Here is a 16,403-nt window from a genome sequence, read left to right as displayed (position 1 = left end):
TGGGATAGCGGGGTGCTTGGGGGCTTTTTAAAGGGCCGGGGCTCCAGCTGCCTCTGCTGCACTCCCTGCCCTGCCCTGCCCGCACCAGCCCTGCCCCCCGCTGCCTGCATCCAGCTCTGCACCCCCTGCCCACAGCCAGCCCCTACCAAACCCCCTGCCCTGTCTCCAGCCAACCCCTGCCACACACCCCTGTCCACACCAGCCCTGCACTACCCGCCCTGCCCTGTCTCCAGCCAACCCCTGCTGCACCCCCCTGCGTGAAGCCAGCCAGTCCCATACTCCTGTCTCCAGTCCTGCCAACACCTGCTGCACTCCCCTGTGGCCCTGCCTAAAGCCTGCCTGCCCCACACTCCCCTGTCTCCAGCCAGCCCCGCACCCCTTGCTGTGCCTGCAGCCAGACCCTACCTCCAGTCAGCCCCTGCCCTGCCTCGAACCAGCCCCATGTCCACTGCTGCCCTGCAGTTCCCAGGCCAGTAACCTGCACACCTGCTTCAATGAGGGGGGCAGGAAGCAGCGGGAACCCACACATGTGCACGCCCCCAGGGAGTGGCGGGACCCACACATGTGAAACAGCAGTCATTAATAACCAATCAACAGTATATTGATGCAATGTACATAATATACAATTTTATTATTTATATAGTTACGGAAAGTAAATAATACATGGAAGAAATGGAAGGCTTTTTCTTACACTTTTTTCTTTTTAAATCATCCCTGCCAGGGCCCTGCCGAAAGTGTTCGAATTGGGCCCCGCACTTCCTAAAGCCAGCCCTGTCCTCTACAGTAACAGAAATCCAGCCAGATGAAAAAAAAAATTAAAAGGAAAAAAGCATAAATGTTCTCATTTTAATATAACAAGTATTGGTGAGAACCATCAGCCTTTGCAAGATAACAAAGTTACAGCAGTATTTTTTCTTGTTCCTATGTATTCTCTCTGAAATTCTTAAATATCTCAGATTATTTTTCCTTCTTAACTGAGTATTGTCTGTATGTGGCTGCCCCGTCCCTTTTAATTCAGGTGTATTCAAAGATATGTCTCTGTCTATACTACAGAACTCCTGTGTTTGATTTCTGGTGGGAAGGAAGGCTGACCTTGTGAAATATTAAACTCGGATTTGGGAGAGATTTGGATTCAGTTTGCAGCTCTGCCACAGATTTCCTGTGGGACTGTGAGCAAATCTCATAATCTCTCTCTACTCCAGTTCTCCATCTGTAAAATGGGAATGATAAAGCACAGGCATGCCCTGCCCCCTGTGGCCCCCCCCCCAAAAAAAAAAGAAAAAAAAAAAGACAAAACAAGGAATATTCAGAAATACTTGTTCTTTTGGTATACTATATTCAACTCCTGCTGACAGTATGCTCATCATCTTGTGCTAATGGATGCTGGGTGTACCCTATACGCCAGGTATTGAACACAATTATGCCATGTTCACAGTGGCCAGGCAGAGTTCAGCCACTGTTTAGGAGGAAGGGATGAAATTGAGCAAAGCAGTGTTTGACAGACAGTGTTAAACATAGCCAGCTTAAGGTTTTCCGCTGTCTTGGATGCTGTCTGTAACATTTTATAAATGCTTAGGCTTCAGTTTTGTAGAAGACAAGGCAGAGCACTTCTAAATTGCATGAACACTCATCTCAGCGTGAGACACTCAGGCTGCTCGGCGTTGCCCAGAGGCAAGTATTAACATACTCCTGTACTAACATTTTACTAGCATAGGTGTTTGATACCTGTTCCTACACTACCCACAGTGCAGGGTGGACATCTGTGTTGCAGAATGTGGGAGACATGTTTTGAAGAGGGGGAACAGTAAATATCACATTTAGAAAACTGGCTCTAATGCACTTTTCTGGTGTATGCTAAAACAGGGGACATGTAGCCCATGTTAGCCAAAGTCTGATTTTAAAATTCGTGCAGCTAGTGCTGCTTATTTCTTTGTGGATAGAAGCTAATGTTCCAGGCATCAAAGTGGTCTTTGTTAAATTTCAATGAATAGTTGTCCATATTACAGATATGAATGAACATTTATGTATTGTGTGCATGTAAACACGATTATATAGTGGGGGAGTCCATATACATAGCTGTATAATCTCCATATACACAGAGACTGCATGCACCATGTAATACTTTCTCAAATTCTCATGCAGTTTCAATACCCCAAAACTTCATTTATACATACTAAAGTTTGCCCAGTGGTGCCTCATTTCAGTCCCTAAAGTGGAAAGTAGCTAAACTTCCAAAAATCTGGAAATCCAAAGTTAAGGTATCTTCCACACCTGCAATGGAGATTTAACTCTGCCCCCTTCAAGCACTGCTTCACATACTAGCAATCCAGTTGCTACAGAATACTTGTGGAACAGAACACGTGAGCACTGTAGGACAGCCTAACCCGTGCTTTAAAAAAGGGAAGGAGGAGGATCCAGGGAACTACAGGCCAGTCAGCCTCACCTCAGTCCCTGGAAAAATCATGGAGCAGGTCCTCAAGGAATCAATTCTGAAGCACCTAGAGGAGAGGAAAGTGATCAGGAACAGTCAGCATGGATTCACCAAGGGCAAGTCATGCCTGATTAACCTAATTGCCTTCTATGAGGAGATAACTGGCTCTGTGGATGAGGGGAAAGCAGTGGATGTGATGTTCCTTGACTTTAGCAAAGCTTTTGACACGGTCTCCCACAGTATTCTTGCCAGCAAGTTAAAGTAGCATGGGCTGGATGAATGTACTATAAGGTGGATAGAAAGCTGGCTAGATCGTCGGGCTCAACGAGTAGTCATCAATGGCTCCATGTCTAGTTGGCAGCTGGTATCAAGTGGAGTGCCCCAAGGTTCGGTCCTGGGGCTGGTTTTGTTCAATATCTTCATTAATGATCTGGAAGATGGCATGGGACTGCACTCTCAGCAAGTTTGCAGATGACACTAAACTTGGAGGAGGAGTAGATATGCTGGAGGGTAGGGATAGGATACAGAGGGACCTAGACAAATTAGAGGACTGGGCCAAAAGAAACCTGATGAGGTTCAACAAGAACAAGTGCAGAGTCCTGCACTTAGGAAGGAAGAATCCCATGCACTGTTACAGACTAGGGACCGAATGGCTAGGAAGCAGTTCTGCAGAAGAAGACCTAGGGCTTACAGTGGATGAGAAGCTGGATATGAGTCAGCAGTGAGCCCTTGTTGACAAGAAGGCTAATGGCATTTTGGGCTTTATAAGTAGGGGCATTGCCAGCAGATCGAGGGATGTGATCATTCCCCAGTGTAGATGCCGCTAGGTTGATGGAGGAATTTTTTTGTCGACCTAAGAGAGGTGAATTACCTAGAGCAATGAGAAAAACCTCTTCTGTTGCTGTAGGAAGTGTCTACGCTACCCATAGGCACCGACTCCGTGGTTGCTCTGGGGCTGGAGCACCCACCGGGAAAAATTAGTGGGTGCTCTGCACCAACCGGCAGCCAAGCTCCCCTCACCCCCAGCCCCACCTTCTCCCCTGAGCGCTCCATGTCCCCGCTCCTCCACCTACCTCCCAGCGTTTCCCGCCTGGTTGCCGCCAAACAGCTGTTTGGCCACTCTGGGAGGAAGGAGAAGGAAAGGGAACGTGGTGTGCTTAAGGGAGGAGGTGGGGAAGAAGTGGGGCCGGGGTGGGGATTTGGGGAAGGAGTCGGAATAAGGGCAGGGAGGGGGCGGAGTTGGGGCGGAGACTTTGGGGAAGGGGTTGGAATGGGGGTAAGGCAGGTGTGGAGTCAGGATGAGGCCGAGGCAGAGGGGGGTTGAGCACCCACTGACGAGATCAGAAGTTGTCACCTGTGACGCTACTGCTGCACAGCTGTAGTGCTGTCACTGTAATGCCTGTAATGTAGACATGGCATAAAGCAAAACTTGGGTTTAGGTCAGGTGTCACAAACAGGAACTACCTGCATCTGGGCTACACTCCTACACTGAGCCTACTCCACTCAAACCATGCCAGACTTGCTATGTGTTCCAACTTCTTCCCCCACTTGCTCTGAAGATACCTTCTGCGACCTTGCCTTCACTTACCCCTCTCTAAGCCCCAGAGACCACTATTGTGTATGTCAGACTGTTGACAGTCCCCCTGGGAAAAAGACAACCCTGTGCACCTCTGCTGACACAACCTACAGAATTGATCATTGACATAAAGCATAACTGATCTCTCTCTGTATACATGCGGCTCTGTTCATATCATAGTGACAGCTCTTACCAATCTGCTCCAACTAATCCTGCCACCATTCAGTACAGGTTACACCTAGCTCAAGGAATGCAGCTGGAGTGCATGCAGATAAATGCTGGGACTCAAAGCTGTAGAACACAACACAGACAATGGAGCATTCTCTTTGTCCTTCCTCTGTCTGCGTACTATAGACGCCTAGATTTTTAGGGCGAAAAGAGACCATTTGATGGTCTAGCTTCACCTCATGTATAACACAGGCCGGAGAATTCCAGTTACTCCTGTATTGAGCCTACTATATGTGGTGGACTAAAGCACCCAGTCTTGATTTGAAGAGACGAAGAATCTACCACTTCTCTTCATAGTTTAACCTTTGCCACCCCCCTTTCAGTGGCTCCTGCCAGCTCCAGGGGCTGAGAGTGGAGCAGCAGAGTGTTGCAGGGGTGATCCGTATTACTTAACTTAGTATTTCCTGGTTTCTAGAAGTTTAGCCACTCTCCCTGTTGTGGAAGGGCACAAGACACCACCAGGGAACCTTAACTAACCATTAATGAAGTTTTGGGGCATTTAATTTCCATAATTTAAAACAAATAATTTTCAGCACCATCATGTACCAGAGCCCAGCTGCTCCCCTTCAGTGCCTCTGGCTCCTTGGGTATGATTATCCTGGCACAGAATGCACTGGCTCCATATTGGTCCCTTCACTGCCCCTGACTCATCTCTCTGCCTGTACAGCAGGGCTGGCTCTCCCTCCTTCGCACAGAGAAGATGATGTTGGTACAGGATCCACAAGTGGAGGAGCTGTCAAGAGGTTGCAGGGACTAGCATGGAATCACTGGAGAGAAGGGGCAGACATTGGGGATGCATGGATGTGGGTGATTTTGAGGGATAGATGATCCTCCCCAGCACACCCCAATACACAGCTTTGACCCCCTTATTTTCATTCCATTCTTCCCTCTGCTGCTCCAACATCCGCCCACATTCTCCTTCTCTGCTTTGACACCCCCTGTATTCCCTCCAGCTGCTCAGACTTTCCTCCTCACTGCTCCAATATTACTTCTATCATGCCAGTGGCTCTGACCACCCCCACCCCAACTGCTCCAAGCCTCCCCCCCCCCCACATACACTCCTACTGCATTGAGCACCTCCACACGCCAGCTGCACCCTCCATATTTCTGTAAGCTTGGAGGGGCCGTGGGGAGATGAAGAAGGTATGTACCAGCTGGAGGCAGGGAGATGCTGAGTCCCTCCCCCAAATCTGGGCCGAGTTTATGGGGAAGAGACTCTATCCATCTGCCTGCATCAGGAGGCTCAGAGAGTCGTGAAGCGGACCATTGATCTCAATATGATGAACGCTGCTGAAGGAGAACGCTCCATGGAGATTAATGTGACCTGAAATAATAGCACTGAGGCACGTGAACTAGAGATAAGAGAATAATTGAGTTCTTTGGTTTTGGCGTTTGGTGGTCTCTTCCCTAAATATTGGTCTTTGGGGACACCTTTGGGGGAAAACATTGCTGAATGCAGGTAGAGAGTAAGGAATGGGCAGAAGACGCATTCTCTGAAACCTGCTAGGCGGTAGGGCTTGAACTTACACTGCATAGGAGCGGCTCAGGTTCAGTGACCCCAAGCAGGTCACCCTGAGACACCCAGTTATTGTGAAAAGACTCCCTGCAAATCCTCTGGCTTCAACAGAGCTCTAATCTTGCTTCACCTGCACATTTCACCCTTTTAGGCACATGCCAATCTGGATTTATAAACTTCAGTATAACTTCCCAAAGAGGCAATGGATGCCAGGCATTAGATGGGATAAATCCTGGGTGGCTGAGATCAGTGTTAGGAGGATTAGAATAATAGTTTGAGCCCCCCAGTGTGCAGAAAAATAAGTTAGAACCAGGAGCTTTTATAAAAAGTTGGCTTTTTAGATTGGCTATAATCTCTTGGACCCTTTGCTCAAATGACCCCAGGTTTGGACCACTAACCCTCTCTCACCTCTGTGAGGCACAGCAAATATCAAGGGAGTCTGCATCATCATAGGGATTGTAGAGTACAGTACTTAGCATGGTCATCTTTTAAACAGTAAGCAGCTCAGCTGTAAGCACAGCAGGGCTGTTGCTTTATTATAATTAACTTTAATACAACAATTCGCAAAGCATGAGAAGTGATAGCATCAGGAGGGAACATACCTTCTCAGCACAGTAACTGGAGAAAACAACCATATATAGAACGATGGTGGATGTTATCATTAACACTCATCTGTGTTGTGCAGAAGTGGAAAATATTTTTGTGCTGAGCTAACAGAGGGGCATATCCTGACCCAGCTTAGTCAAAATAGCAGATTGTTGCATGCACTTGCATGCTTGACCAAGTTTTTTTCTTTTGCTATGGAAATTTAAGTCTCAAGAAAGCTTTTGGCTTGCTTTGTAAAGAATACCTCTCCTTGTTATTTTTAACAGAATAGAGCCTTTTTGTCTGTTTTCCTGGGATAACATTATTACTGAAGATAGTGGGTCAGAAACACTGGTCAAGTCCATTCTGTTGTTTCTATTGTTTATTAGCTTTAGAGTTTCCTTTCCCCTTATCCAACTTGCTCTCAGCTCTGCCTCCTCACTTCACCGGGCTTCACTTTTTCTACAGTTAAACATTCAGTAAAAAGGGGAATTAAGTTATTTATTAAAAGAGAAAGAGGTGTCCATACTGTAGCCTTTATTCCTAAGTAACGAGGAGAGAGGGTTTTTTTGCATGCTCTTCCTTGGCTTGCCATAGTGTGGCAGTGGGGGGAGCTCCATGCTCCATAGGTCAGCTCACGTTTCGCATTCTTTCAGTGGAACAAAGACAAGCCTTGTTTCCCCCTAGGTGAGTTGTGTTGGAGAAACTCATTCACAGCAAAGAGAATAATAGGACTTAATTGTCAAAAATGTAATGCCAACAAATAAGTATGGATTATGACTGTTTTCTTGGAAATCCTCAGAATATCAGGGCTGTGGTTCACTGATACTACCACAACATGGCGTAATGAGCAGGGCTTTGTTTATAATGTAATTTATAAAATATAAATGGCTATGTAATTCCTCATTTAAAATATTTGCATCACCATGCAAAAGCTAAATGTTTATTTACATAGATTGTGTCTCGCCTTCATGGTTTGGGGGTAGGGGAGAAAGGAAATCTTCTAAATTAAGTCTGAATGTATCTGATGCCATTATGCCTGTCTGAATTTGCAAAATGGCCCCAAAAATTGCTCTGAATTTTGAACTATTCTAATTCATCTCAGTGGCCATCTGCTCTGAAGTGTAATGACGATGATTTAAATGTCAGCATAGTTAACAATTTCACTGCTGAATATTTTAGCAGGAGTATCAAGTTAATGTGCTTTTCTATCACTTTTGGGGTGTGTAGAGTCAAGAATCAGGTGGCAGTGGAGCAGATAATGCTGATAAATATTGGATGAGGAACTAAAGACCTCCACCCACTCAATAATAATAGTAATCATGATAAATTAATCCTCTTTGTCCTTGAGGTAAAGGGGGAGAATATACTGATAGCCCTTGGTTGTCTTCTGGGTGCCCAAAAGCAAACTGCTTCCCTGAATGGCAAGTTCCAGCTGTCATATCCTTTACCCCTTGTCCCCTCCCCTGCACCTCTAGTGCTCATTTCCCATACAAAAACTGTGGCACACTGAAAACTAAGGGACAAGTTAAATTAATTTGCATGTGTTCCTTTCTTAATAGGTAGTAATACTGTTTTTACGTTACTTGTCAAAAGTGGGCAATTGCTAAGTTCTTTGTACACCTCTGCCCCAATATAACGTGACCCAATATAACACAAATTTGAATATAACGTGGTAAAGCAGTGCTCCGGAGGGGCATTGCTACGCACTCTGGTAAATCAAAGCAAGTTCGATGTAACACGGTTTTCACCTATAACAGTAAGATTTTTTGGCTCCTGAGGACAGCGTTATATCGAGGTAGAGGTGTACTTAGAAGTTGCCACCTTTACAGCGTTCTACAGTCACACAAAGACCTGGTTGGCAAGATTGCTGTGTGTAGCAGTTTTACTCTACATTACTTATTCTTAATGATTGCTATTTCTTTTTTAATGTTACTTTTGGAAAGGAAGCTCAGATATTAGGTTTCAAGATTTTTTATTTCTCCCTCTGTCCCCCTCTTTTTTTTTTTTTCCACAAGGGATCTCGAAGCTAGAGCACAGAGTGAGTTCTTTCGGGCCTTTTTCAGACTGCCAGGGAAGGAGAAGCTACATGAAGTTACAGACTGTTCTCTGTGGACTCCATTCAGTCGCTGTCACACAGCAGGAAGGATGTATACTTCAGACAGCTATATCTGTTTTGCCAGCAAAGAAAGTGGGTGTTGCAATGTTCTCATCCCCCTTAGAGAGGTAGGGTCTGCTGTTTGATTTTGATTTTACTTTGTGCCTGTTTTTTGCTGATCCAAACTTCTGCTGACCATTTTCTTAGCTGAAAAACAGTTGTTTTCAATCAGGAGGAGATGTGCATGTGTGGAAGAGAGTTGCCTATGTTTTGTTCTTATCTTCATTAGCAGATTAATTCCTATACGGCAGTTCAGTGAGGCAATGCATTTCTCAAAGTAGTATTGCCGATTAATACAATGTGATGTAACAGAAAGGTACCTTGCAAAACAAGATATCGATCTATCCAAGGAATAATTGCTGTTGACAGTGACTGTGGCCTAAATTATCCCAATCCCCCCTCAGTGGGCATGGGGGGTGAGAACTGGGCAAGTCCTGAGGTAAAGGTATGGAAAGAGGGCGTGCCAGTTTTATTTATTTTATTAATTGTGGTAGCACCCAAAGATTTCAAGGATTGGGGCCCCATTGGGTGCTGAAAACACATGCAGATAAGATACAATGGCATCTTTCCCTCCTTTTCATGCACAGTCTTCCCCCAGCAAGCCTGTGGCGATTCCACATGCAAGGAACTACTGATTGGCAAAAGATTGTCCTGTGGAGCTGAGGGAAGCAGGACGCTCTGGAGGCAGTGCTGACACCCAGGTCTCCAACACAGACATGATAGTCCAGTCTTTTAAAAAAGACTTGTACGTTTTTATCTAATGGAGAATTTTGTAGACAAAATTAACTTCTCGGGACACTGATATTGAATCAATAGAATTTGGTTTCTTCTTTCAGCAGAATTAAGTGGCATTTTCCCCTCACTGCAAAAAGTCTGGCCTTCAAGTATTATGAGCATTTCAATATATTTCATTTAGCCTTTGTCTGGCTCAGAGATGGCAAGTAATAACTGCCAGGCACCTGTTTTAAATGCACTGGAGTGGGATGCTGTTTGGTTTTTAAAGATTTTTTTTCAGTCCCTCTGCCTGCAGTTGTGATCTCTTAATGATTAAGCTCTGCTTTCATCCTGAACCAATAGCAGCAACTTTTGAGTGATATCCTGACTCTAGCAGTGACTTGTAGTAACACAGCATCTGAAAACAAGTGATGTAATGTACATAATTGAAGACAACGGCTTTTTAATTTTATATCTATCAAAAACTGTTATGCTCACAGGGTTAAAAACTTAATTCAATTCTATTGGGAAGAAATGCCATATTTCCTCAAGAATTTGGTTATGTTGATCCCATTCCAGTTGTTGTTTCGAATGTCAGCAAAACCATAGCAGTTTGCCAAGATTTTAAAAAATAGAGTAATGATTTTGAGTGCCCAGTCTGAGACGCCTGAATCTGGCTTGAACTTCAGAAGGCAGGTGCTCAGATTTTTTGAAAATCAGGCTTCTTTAAGGTATCTTAAGTTGAGCATTCAAAATCAGAAGTTACTCTTGAAAATCTTTAGACTGAAGGAGGTAAGGTCATCTGTCTAAAGTAAAGAAACTTTACTCAATCTTGAGCTTTAGCATGTATCTGACCATTTAGACAATCTAAATAGTCATCTTTAATATCGGTGTTCAAAGAACTATATCCCTTTATGTACATTTCAGTGCATGTACAGTATATCAGGGAGTGTATTTGAATGGTGACTAATACATTTTCTGTCATGTTTTTGGAATAGGTGGTTAGTATAGAGAAGATGGAGGATACTAGTCTCCTTCCCAATCCCATCATTATTAGTATAAGGAGCAAGATGGCCTTTCAGTTCATTGAGTTGAAGGACAGGGATAGCTTGGTGGAGAACCTGCTTCTGAGACTAAAACAAGTCAACACCAGCAACCCAGTGCTCTATAACTGCTTGGAAAAAAAAGAAACGGTACTAAACTTTTGATCTGTTTCGAATTGCATAATGATGATAATGATACTTAGCCTTTTGTCCTGCATCTCCTAAAATCATAACTGGATCAGAAAATTGATCAGAAGCCTGTGATTAAGGACAGGATTAGAATTCAAAATGATGGTGACAAACTGTAGAAATGGTCTGAAATAAATAGGATAAAATTCAATAAGGCAAATGCAAAGTACTGCACTTAAGAAGGAATTATCAATTGCACAGATACAAAATGTGAAATGACTGCTTAGGAAGGAGAACTGCAGGAAAGGATCTAGGGGTTATAGTGGATCACCAACTAAATATGAGGCAACAATGTAATACTGTTTCAAAAAACGCTAACATCATTCTGGGATGTGTTAACGGGAGTGTTGAGAGCAAGACATAAGAAGAAATTCTTCCACTCTACACAGTGCTGATAAGGCCTCAACTGGACTATTATGTCCAGTTCTGGGCACCACACTTCGGGCAAGGTGTGGACAAATTGGAAAAAGTCCAGAGGAGATCAGCAAAAATTATTAAAGGTCTAGAAAACATGACCTTGAGGAAAGATTGAAAAAACTGGGTTTGTTTAAGAGAATGAGGGGGAAATATGATAATAGTCTCCTACTACGTAAAAGATTGTTAAGAAAAGGAGAATAATAAATTGTTTTCCTTAGCCACTGAAGACAGGACAAGAAGTAATAGGCTTAAAATGCAGCAATAGAGATTTAGGTTAGATGTTTGGATGTTAGATGTTAAGCATTTGAACAGAATACCAAGGGAGGTTGTGGAATCTCCGCCATTGGAGGCTTTTGAGAACAGGTTAGACAAACACCTCTTTGGGATGGTCTAGAAATTTAGTTCTGCCTCAGTGCAGGGGACTAGACTAGATGATCTGACGAGATCCCTGACAGTCCTATGTTTCTATGATTCTGTGATTTACAATTTACTAGTAACTTCTTGTGGATTAATGTAAAGATTTTTTCCAATGGTGTTTATAAACTGTAGGCTAAATAACTGTGCATTTGGTACAGTATCTTTTGAATTAACCTATAGTAAATTCTTTTCTACTGTATTGTATTCTTTGTGCAGGACCAAAAATGCTCAGTATTTAACCAGGAAGCTAAGAAACACTGAGTGACAGATAACAAGTACTTTGCTGAAGGGAAGGATTATGTTCTTCTATAAAATTGTCAGACACATAGAAGAACATAAATTGTTGGGCAAAAGTCAACATTGTTTCTGTAAGGGGAAATCATGTCTTACTAATCAATTAGAGTTCTTTGAAGGGGTCAACAAACATGTGGACAAGGGGGATCCAGTGGACATAGTGTACTTAGATTTCCAGAAAGCCTTTGACAAGGCCCCTCACCAAAGGCTCTTATATAAATTAAGTTGTCATGGGATAAGAGAGAAGATCCTTTCATCGATTAAGAACTGCTTAAAAGACAGGGAACAAAGGGTAGGAATTAATGGTAAATTTTCAGAATGGAGAGGAGTAACTAGTGGTGTTCCCCAGGGGTCAGTCCTAGGACCAATCCTATTCAACTTATTCATAAATGATCTGGAGAAAGGGGTAAACAGTGAGGTGGCAAAGTTTGCAGACGATACTAAACTGCTCAAGATAGTTAAGACCAAAGCAGATTGTGAAGAACTTCAAAAAGATCTCACAAAACTAAGTGACTGGGCAACAAAATGGCAAATGAAATTTAATGTGAATAAATGTAAACTAATGCACATTGGGGAAAAATAACCCCAACTATACATACAATATGATGGGGGCTAATTTAGCTACAACTAATCAGGAAAAAGATCTTGGAGTTATTGTAGATAGTTCTCTGAAGACATGCACGCAATGTGCAGTGGCAGTCAAAAAAGCAAACCGGATGTTAGGAATCATTAAAAAGGGGATAGAGAATAAGACGGAGACTATCTTATTGCCTTATATGAATCCATGGTGCGCTCACATCTTGAATACTGCGCACAGATGTGGTTGTCTCATCTCAAAAAAAGACATACTGGCATTAGAAAAGGTTCAGAGAAGGGCAACTAAAATGCTTAGGGATTTGGAATGTGTCCCATATGAGGAGAGATTAAAGAGGCTAGGACTTTTCAGCTTGGAAAATAGGAGACTAAGGGAGGATGTGATAGAGATATATATAATCATGAGTGATGTGGAGAAAGTGAATAAGGAAAAGTTATTTACTTGTTCCTGTAATATAGGAACTAGAGGCCACCAAATGAAATTAATTGGCAGCAGGTTTAAAACAAATAAAAGCAAATTCTTCACACAGCACACAGTCAACTTGTGGAACTCCTTACCTGAGGAGGTTGTGAAGACTAGGACTATAACAGGGTTTAAAAGAGAACTGGATAAATTCATGGATGTTAAGTCCATTAATGGCTATTAGCCAGGATGGGTAAGGAATGATGTCTCTAGCTCTGTCAGAGGGTGGAGGTGGATGACAGGAGAGAGGTCACTTGATCATTACCTGTTAGGTTCACTCTCTCTGGGGCGCCTGGCATTGACCACTGTTAGTAGACAGGATACTGGGCTGGACAGATCTTTGTTCTGACCCTGTATGGCCATTCTTATGTTCTCATGAGAGTATAGCTGCTTATATTTCAAAAGGTTTTCGTGGGACAGTCTTGGGGAAAAAAGTTGGGACTCTAGGAATCTCAAGGGGGAGTGCAGGGCAGATCATGGCACTTCAATATCCTTGAGAATTACAGGCAGTTTCAGTCTGAGTGTCAGTTCTCATGGCCTTAAAGACTTGAGATTCAGCTGAGCTGCCAGGAACCCAGCATTTTTCAGGAAGAGGCATTTCCACCCCTCCCTTCATGTCTCTAGGAGGCATCTCCCACACTCTGGGCTGGTCTACACTAGAGGAGGGGATCGATCTAAGATACGCAACTTCAGCTACATGAATAATGTAGCTGAAGTCGAAGTATCTTAGATCGAATTACCTATCGTCCTCACGGCGCAGGATCGACGTCCGCGGCTCCCCCGTCTACTCCGCTACCGCCGCTCGCTCCGGTGGAGTTCCAGAGTCGACAGGAGCGTGTTCGGGGATCGATATATCGTGTCTAGATGAGACGTGATATATCGATCCCTGAGAAATCGATTGCTACCCGCCGATATGGTGGGTCGTGAAGACGTAGCCTCTGACTCCCCACTGAGGAATAAGGTTGTGGAGAACTTCCCTTCCCTCACATCATGGAGCCTTCAGGCTTCTCCTTGGTCACTTTCCTGTGTTATTCCTCCCCATCCCAATCTCCTGGGTTGCCCCTTTTGTGCTTCTTGCACATTTTCTATTTCATACATGAAAAATCAGGCTTTTCCTTAAATGAATGCTCACTCTGTTCTAAAATCAGCCGTCCTGCCCCACTCCCCTCAATTAATTAACTGTTTCTGTTACTCCAAAAATTCACTAATTATTTGATGTGAAAACTGACCTGCAACAGGCTGAATCCTGGCCTGCTGCTTGGTTACCTCCTAAGGCCTCACCATAGCTAACTTTCCACTATCTGCACGACAATCCCACTTGGAACGCAGCTCCGGAGATGTGGGATGATCTGTATGTGTCTGTCCTGGAGCTCTGGCTACCACACTGGGGTGTTGGGGCAGTTTATAAAAACCTGGGAGTGTCCCCGCTAAATCCAGACTATGGAGTAGCACAATTGTAAAGTCTTCTAGCTAATGTGTCTATAAAAAAGAATCGAAAAACACTTCCTGCTTCTTCCTAAAAAAATATGAGGGAAGGTAGCAATAGAATCCTGCTCTAGAGGTGCGGAGAAACTACAGCTCCCATTGACTTTACGTAGTGACTGCAAGAGCTCAGCAAAACTACTAATTAGGCCATTATTAATTAGGTGCCTACCTGTGAATTTTGGTACTTAATTTTAGGTCAAAATTTTCAAATTTGGCGAAAAGTTAAGACTGTAACCAAGTTACCTGCTTCACTAGTTTGTGTTGGTTCTTGTTGTCTCAAACATTATACATACAGTACAGTTTTTTAAACTCTTTCCAAAAAATCTTTTTCTTTAATTCTGTGTTGCAAGAACTCTCTCGTGTTTCATTCAACATGTGTGTTCAGTGACTGTGAGTCCCGGGATTTGGGAATGGTGGCTTCCCAAAGCGAAGACAAGAGTGAAGGTGAAAAGGAGAGCAGTCCCTTGTTAAATGCAGAGGCACTGCGATCAGTCTTTCACCAGTCTGGAGCTGAAGGGAGTGACTTCAGGATGGTATGTACAGCTAGGGTGCAATTGTAGAGTAGCTTTTTAAAATAAGTCTTAAAAATAATTGTGGTACTCATTTGCTCAAACCCTCTTTTAATAAAGTGAACTATATGTTGCCAGGAAAGTATAAGTGTGATTGTGTGTGTTTTGAGTTTAAACTGTAGCAAGCTACTTTATTTGTTCGCTTGTACTCCTTTGTCTGCCTGGCTCTTCTCTCATTCCATCCCCAAAATATTTATTTACCACCCCTCCCCTAATAAGTAAAAACCAGTGTCTTTTTACAGCACTCCTTTTCACATGATGTCACAACCACAAATGTGTGAATTTTTTAAAATGGTGTTTTGATAGAGAGGAGGTGTTGGATCCTGTATGCATAGTTGCAACACTTATACTTTATCAGGCTTTCTTATCACTACTGCCTCTCAACAGTGCTATCTTATAAGAGTTGTAATAAATTAGTGGATCAAGCAAAGGGCTCATAGTATTCATGGTAGCAGTGTAGCTCTCCCTTTAAAAAGCAAAACAAAGCTAGCTTTATGGGCCTGTGTAGCCTGCGATTGTCTCTTGTCCCTCAGACTCCCAGTTGATTGGGGGAGCCTGGTATTGTCAGTGCTACTATCATTTAAAATAAGTTGTTTGCCCTTTTACTTGTGATCCTTAGGATAATCACGGTTATTCACAGTCACAAGAACTAATCTTTCGGGTCTGTGAGAACCATGGCTGGAGATTTCTTGAAGGCTTTTTGGGAAGCCTTCTGTCCACTTCATGAGTGTGGGAAGGGGGCCCTACTGCCCAGGCTCCCTCGATGAATGTCGAGTTGCTGCAAGTTCCTTTTGAAAAGTACACCTCTACCCTGTTATAATGCCACCTGCTATAACATGAATTTGGATATAACCCAGCAAAGCAGTGCTCCAGGGGCAGGGGGCTGCGTGCTCTGGCGGATCAAATCAAGTTCGATATAACGCTGTTTCACCTATAACGCGGAAAGATTTTTTGGCTCCCGAGGACAGCGTTATGTCGAGGTAGAGGTCGATTGTGACCTCTGGCAGCTTAGTAGTGAGAGAATGCATGAAGTAGTGGCCAAAGCACAAAACTAGCACCTCCTCTCCCCAGCTGCAGAGTGGAGCTGCTTCAGCCTAAAGGCTGTGAGAGGGGAAAAAGGACCAGTGCATTCCCATGGTGCACTAACTCGCAGGCAGTCCCTATGGAGCTGGGCTCTGGCACACACTGGGGCTCTCATTGTCTTGCCTAGTGTTGCCTTCCCTTGTGCTGTGGGACTGCATAGGTTCCTCCCCAAGGGCAGAATGGGGCAGGATTTGCCCCTTAAAGTAGATTTCCTGTGTCTGTTACCACATTTTCTGGTCCAAAAGAAATCCTTATGAAAGAGGAAAATCGAGGGTATTTAATATTTTTTATATATTAGACCTTAAAAGCATACTGCTTGTTTTAAAACTTATCCTCTGATTTCTAGTCCAGGGAACAAATAAAAGAGAGATTGTGGAATGACCATTTTGCAGAATATGGCAGTACTGTGTGTATGTTTCGCACAGAGAAGATTAGAAAACTTGTTGCAATGGGAATCCCAGAATCTTTACGAGGCAAACTCTGGCTTCTCTTTTCAGGTGAGACTCTATAATACATCTTGGATATAGCCAGGATCCAGGGCTGAACTCAGCTACAGATGCAGTTAGGCAAGAAAGCTCCAAAAGATTGTTCTTCAGTGAAGGAAAACTGTGTCCAAGCTGGATATTTTGGCATGTAATCCC

The 16,403-nt window shown here is 43.6% G+C and overlaps 1 protein-coding gene across 3 annotated transcripts in view; it reads left to right on the top strand.

Moving 5' to 3' along the window:
* The window catches only part of TBC1D8 (TBC1 domain family member 8), a 78,309-nt gene that overhangs the window by 46,443 nt on the left and 15,463 nt on the right, over window positions 1–16,403 (top strand). For 2 of the 3 annotated variants that reach the window (XM_050921725.1, XM_050921717.1), the window contains exons 6-9: window positions 8,355–8,562; window positions 10,207–10,401; window positions 14,461–14,643; window positions 16,109–16,259. In XM_050921725.1, coding sequence (XP_050777682.1) covers window positions 8,355–8,562; window positions 10,207–10,401; window positions 14,461–14,643; window positions 16,109–16,259 — 737 coding nt within the window. The remainder of the gene's footprint in view (window positions 1–8,354; window positions 8,563–10,206; window positions 10,402–14,460; window positions 14,644–16,108; window positions 16,260–16,403) is intronic. The other variant, XM_050921734.1, reaches the window with a different exon arrangement.

Source organism: Gopherus flavomarginatus, chromosome 1, assembly GCF_025201925.1.
Source record: "Gopherus flavomarginatus isolate rGopFla2 chromosome 1, rGopFla2.mat.asm, whole genome shotgun sequence".
In the NCBI taxonomy this organism is placed as follows: Eukaryota; Metazoa; Chordata; order Testudines; family Testudinidae; genus Gopherus; species Gopherus flavomarginatus.
This window is presented reverse-complemented; position numbering and strand designations above follow the sequence as displayed.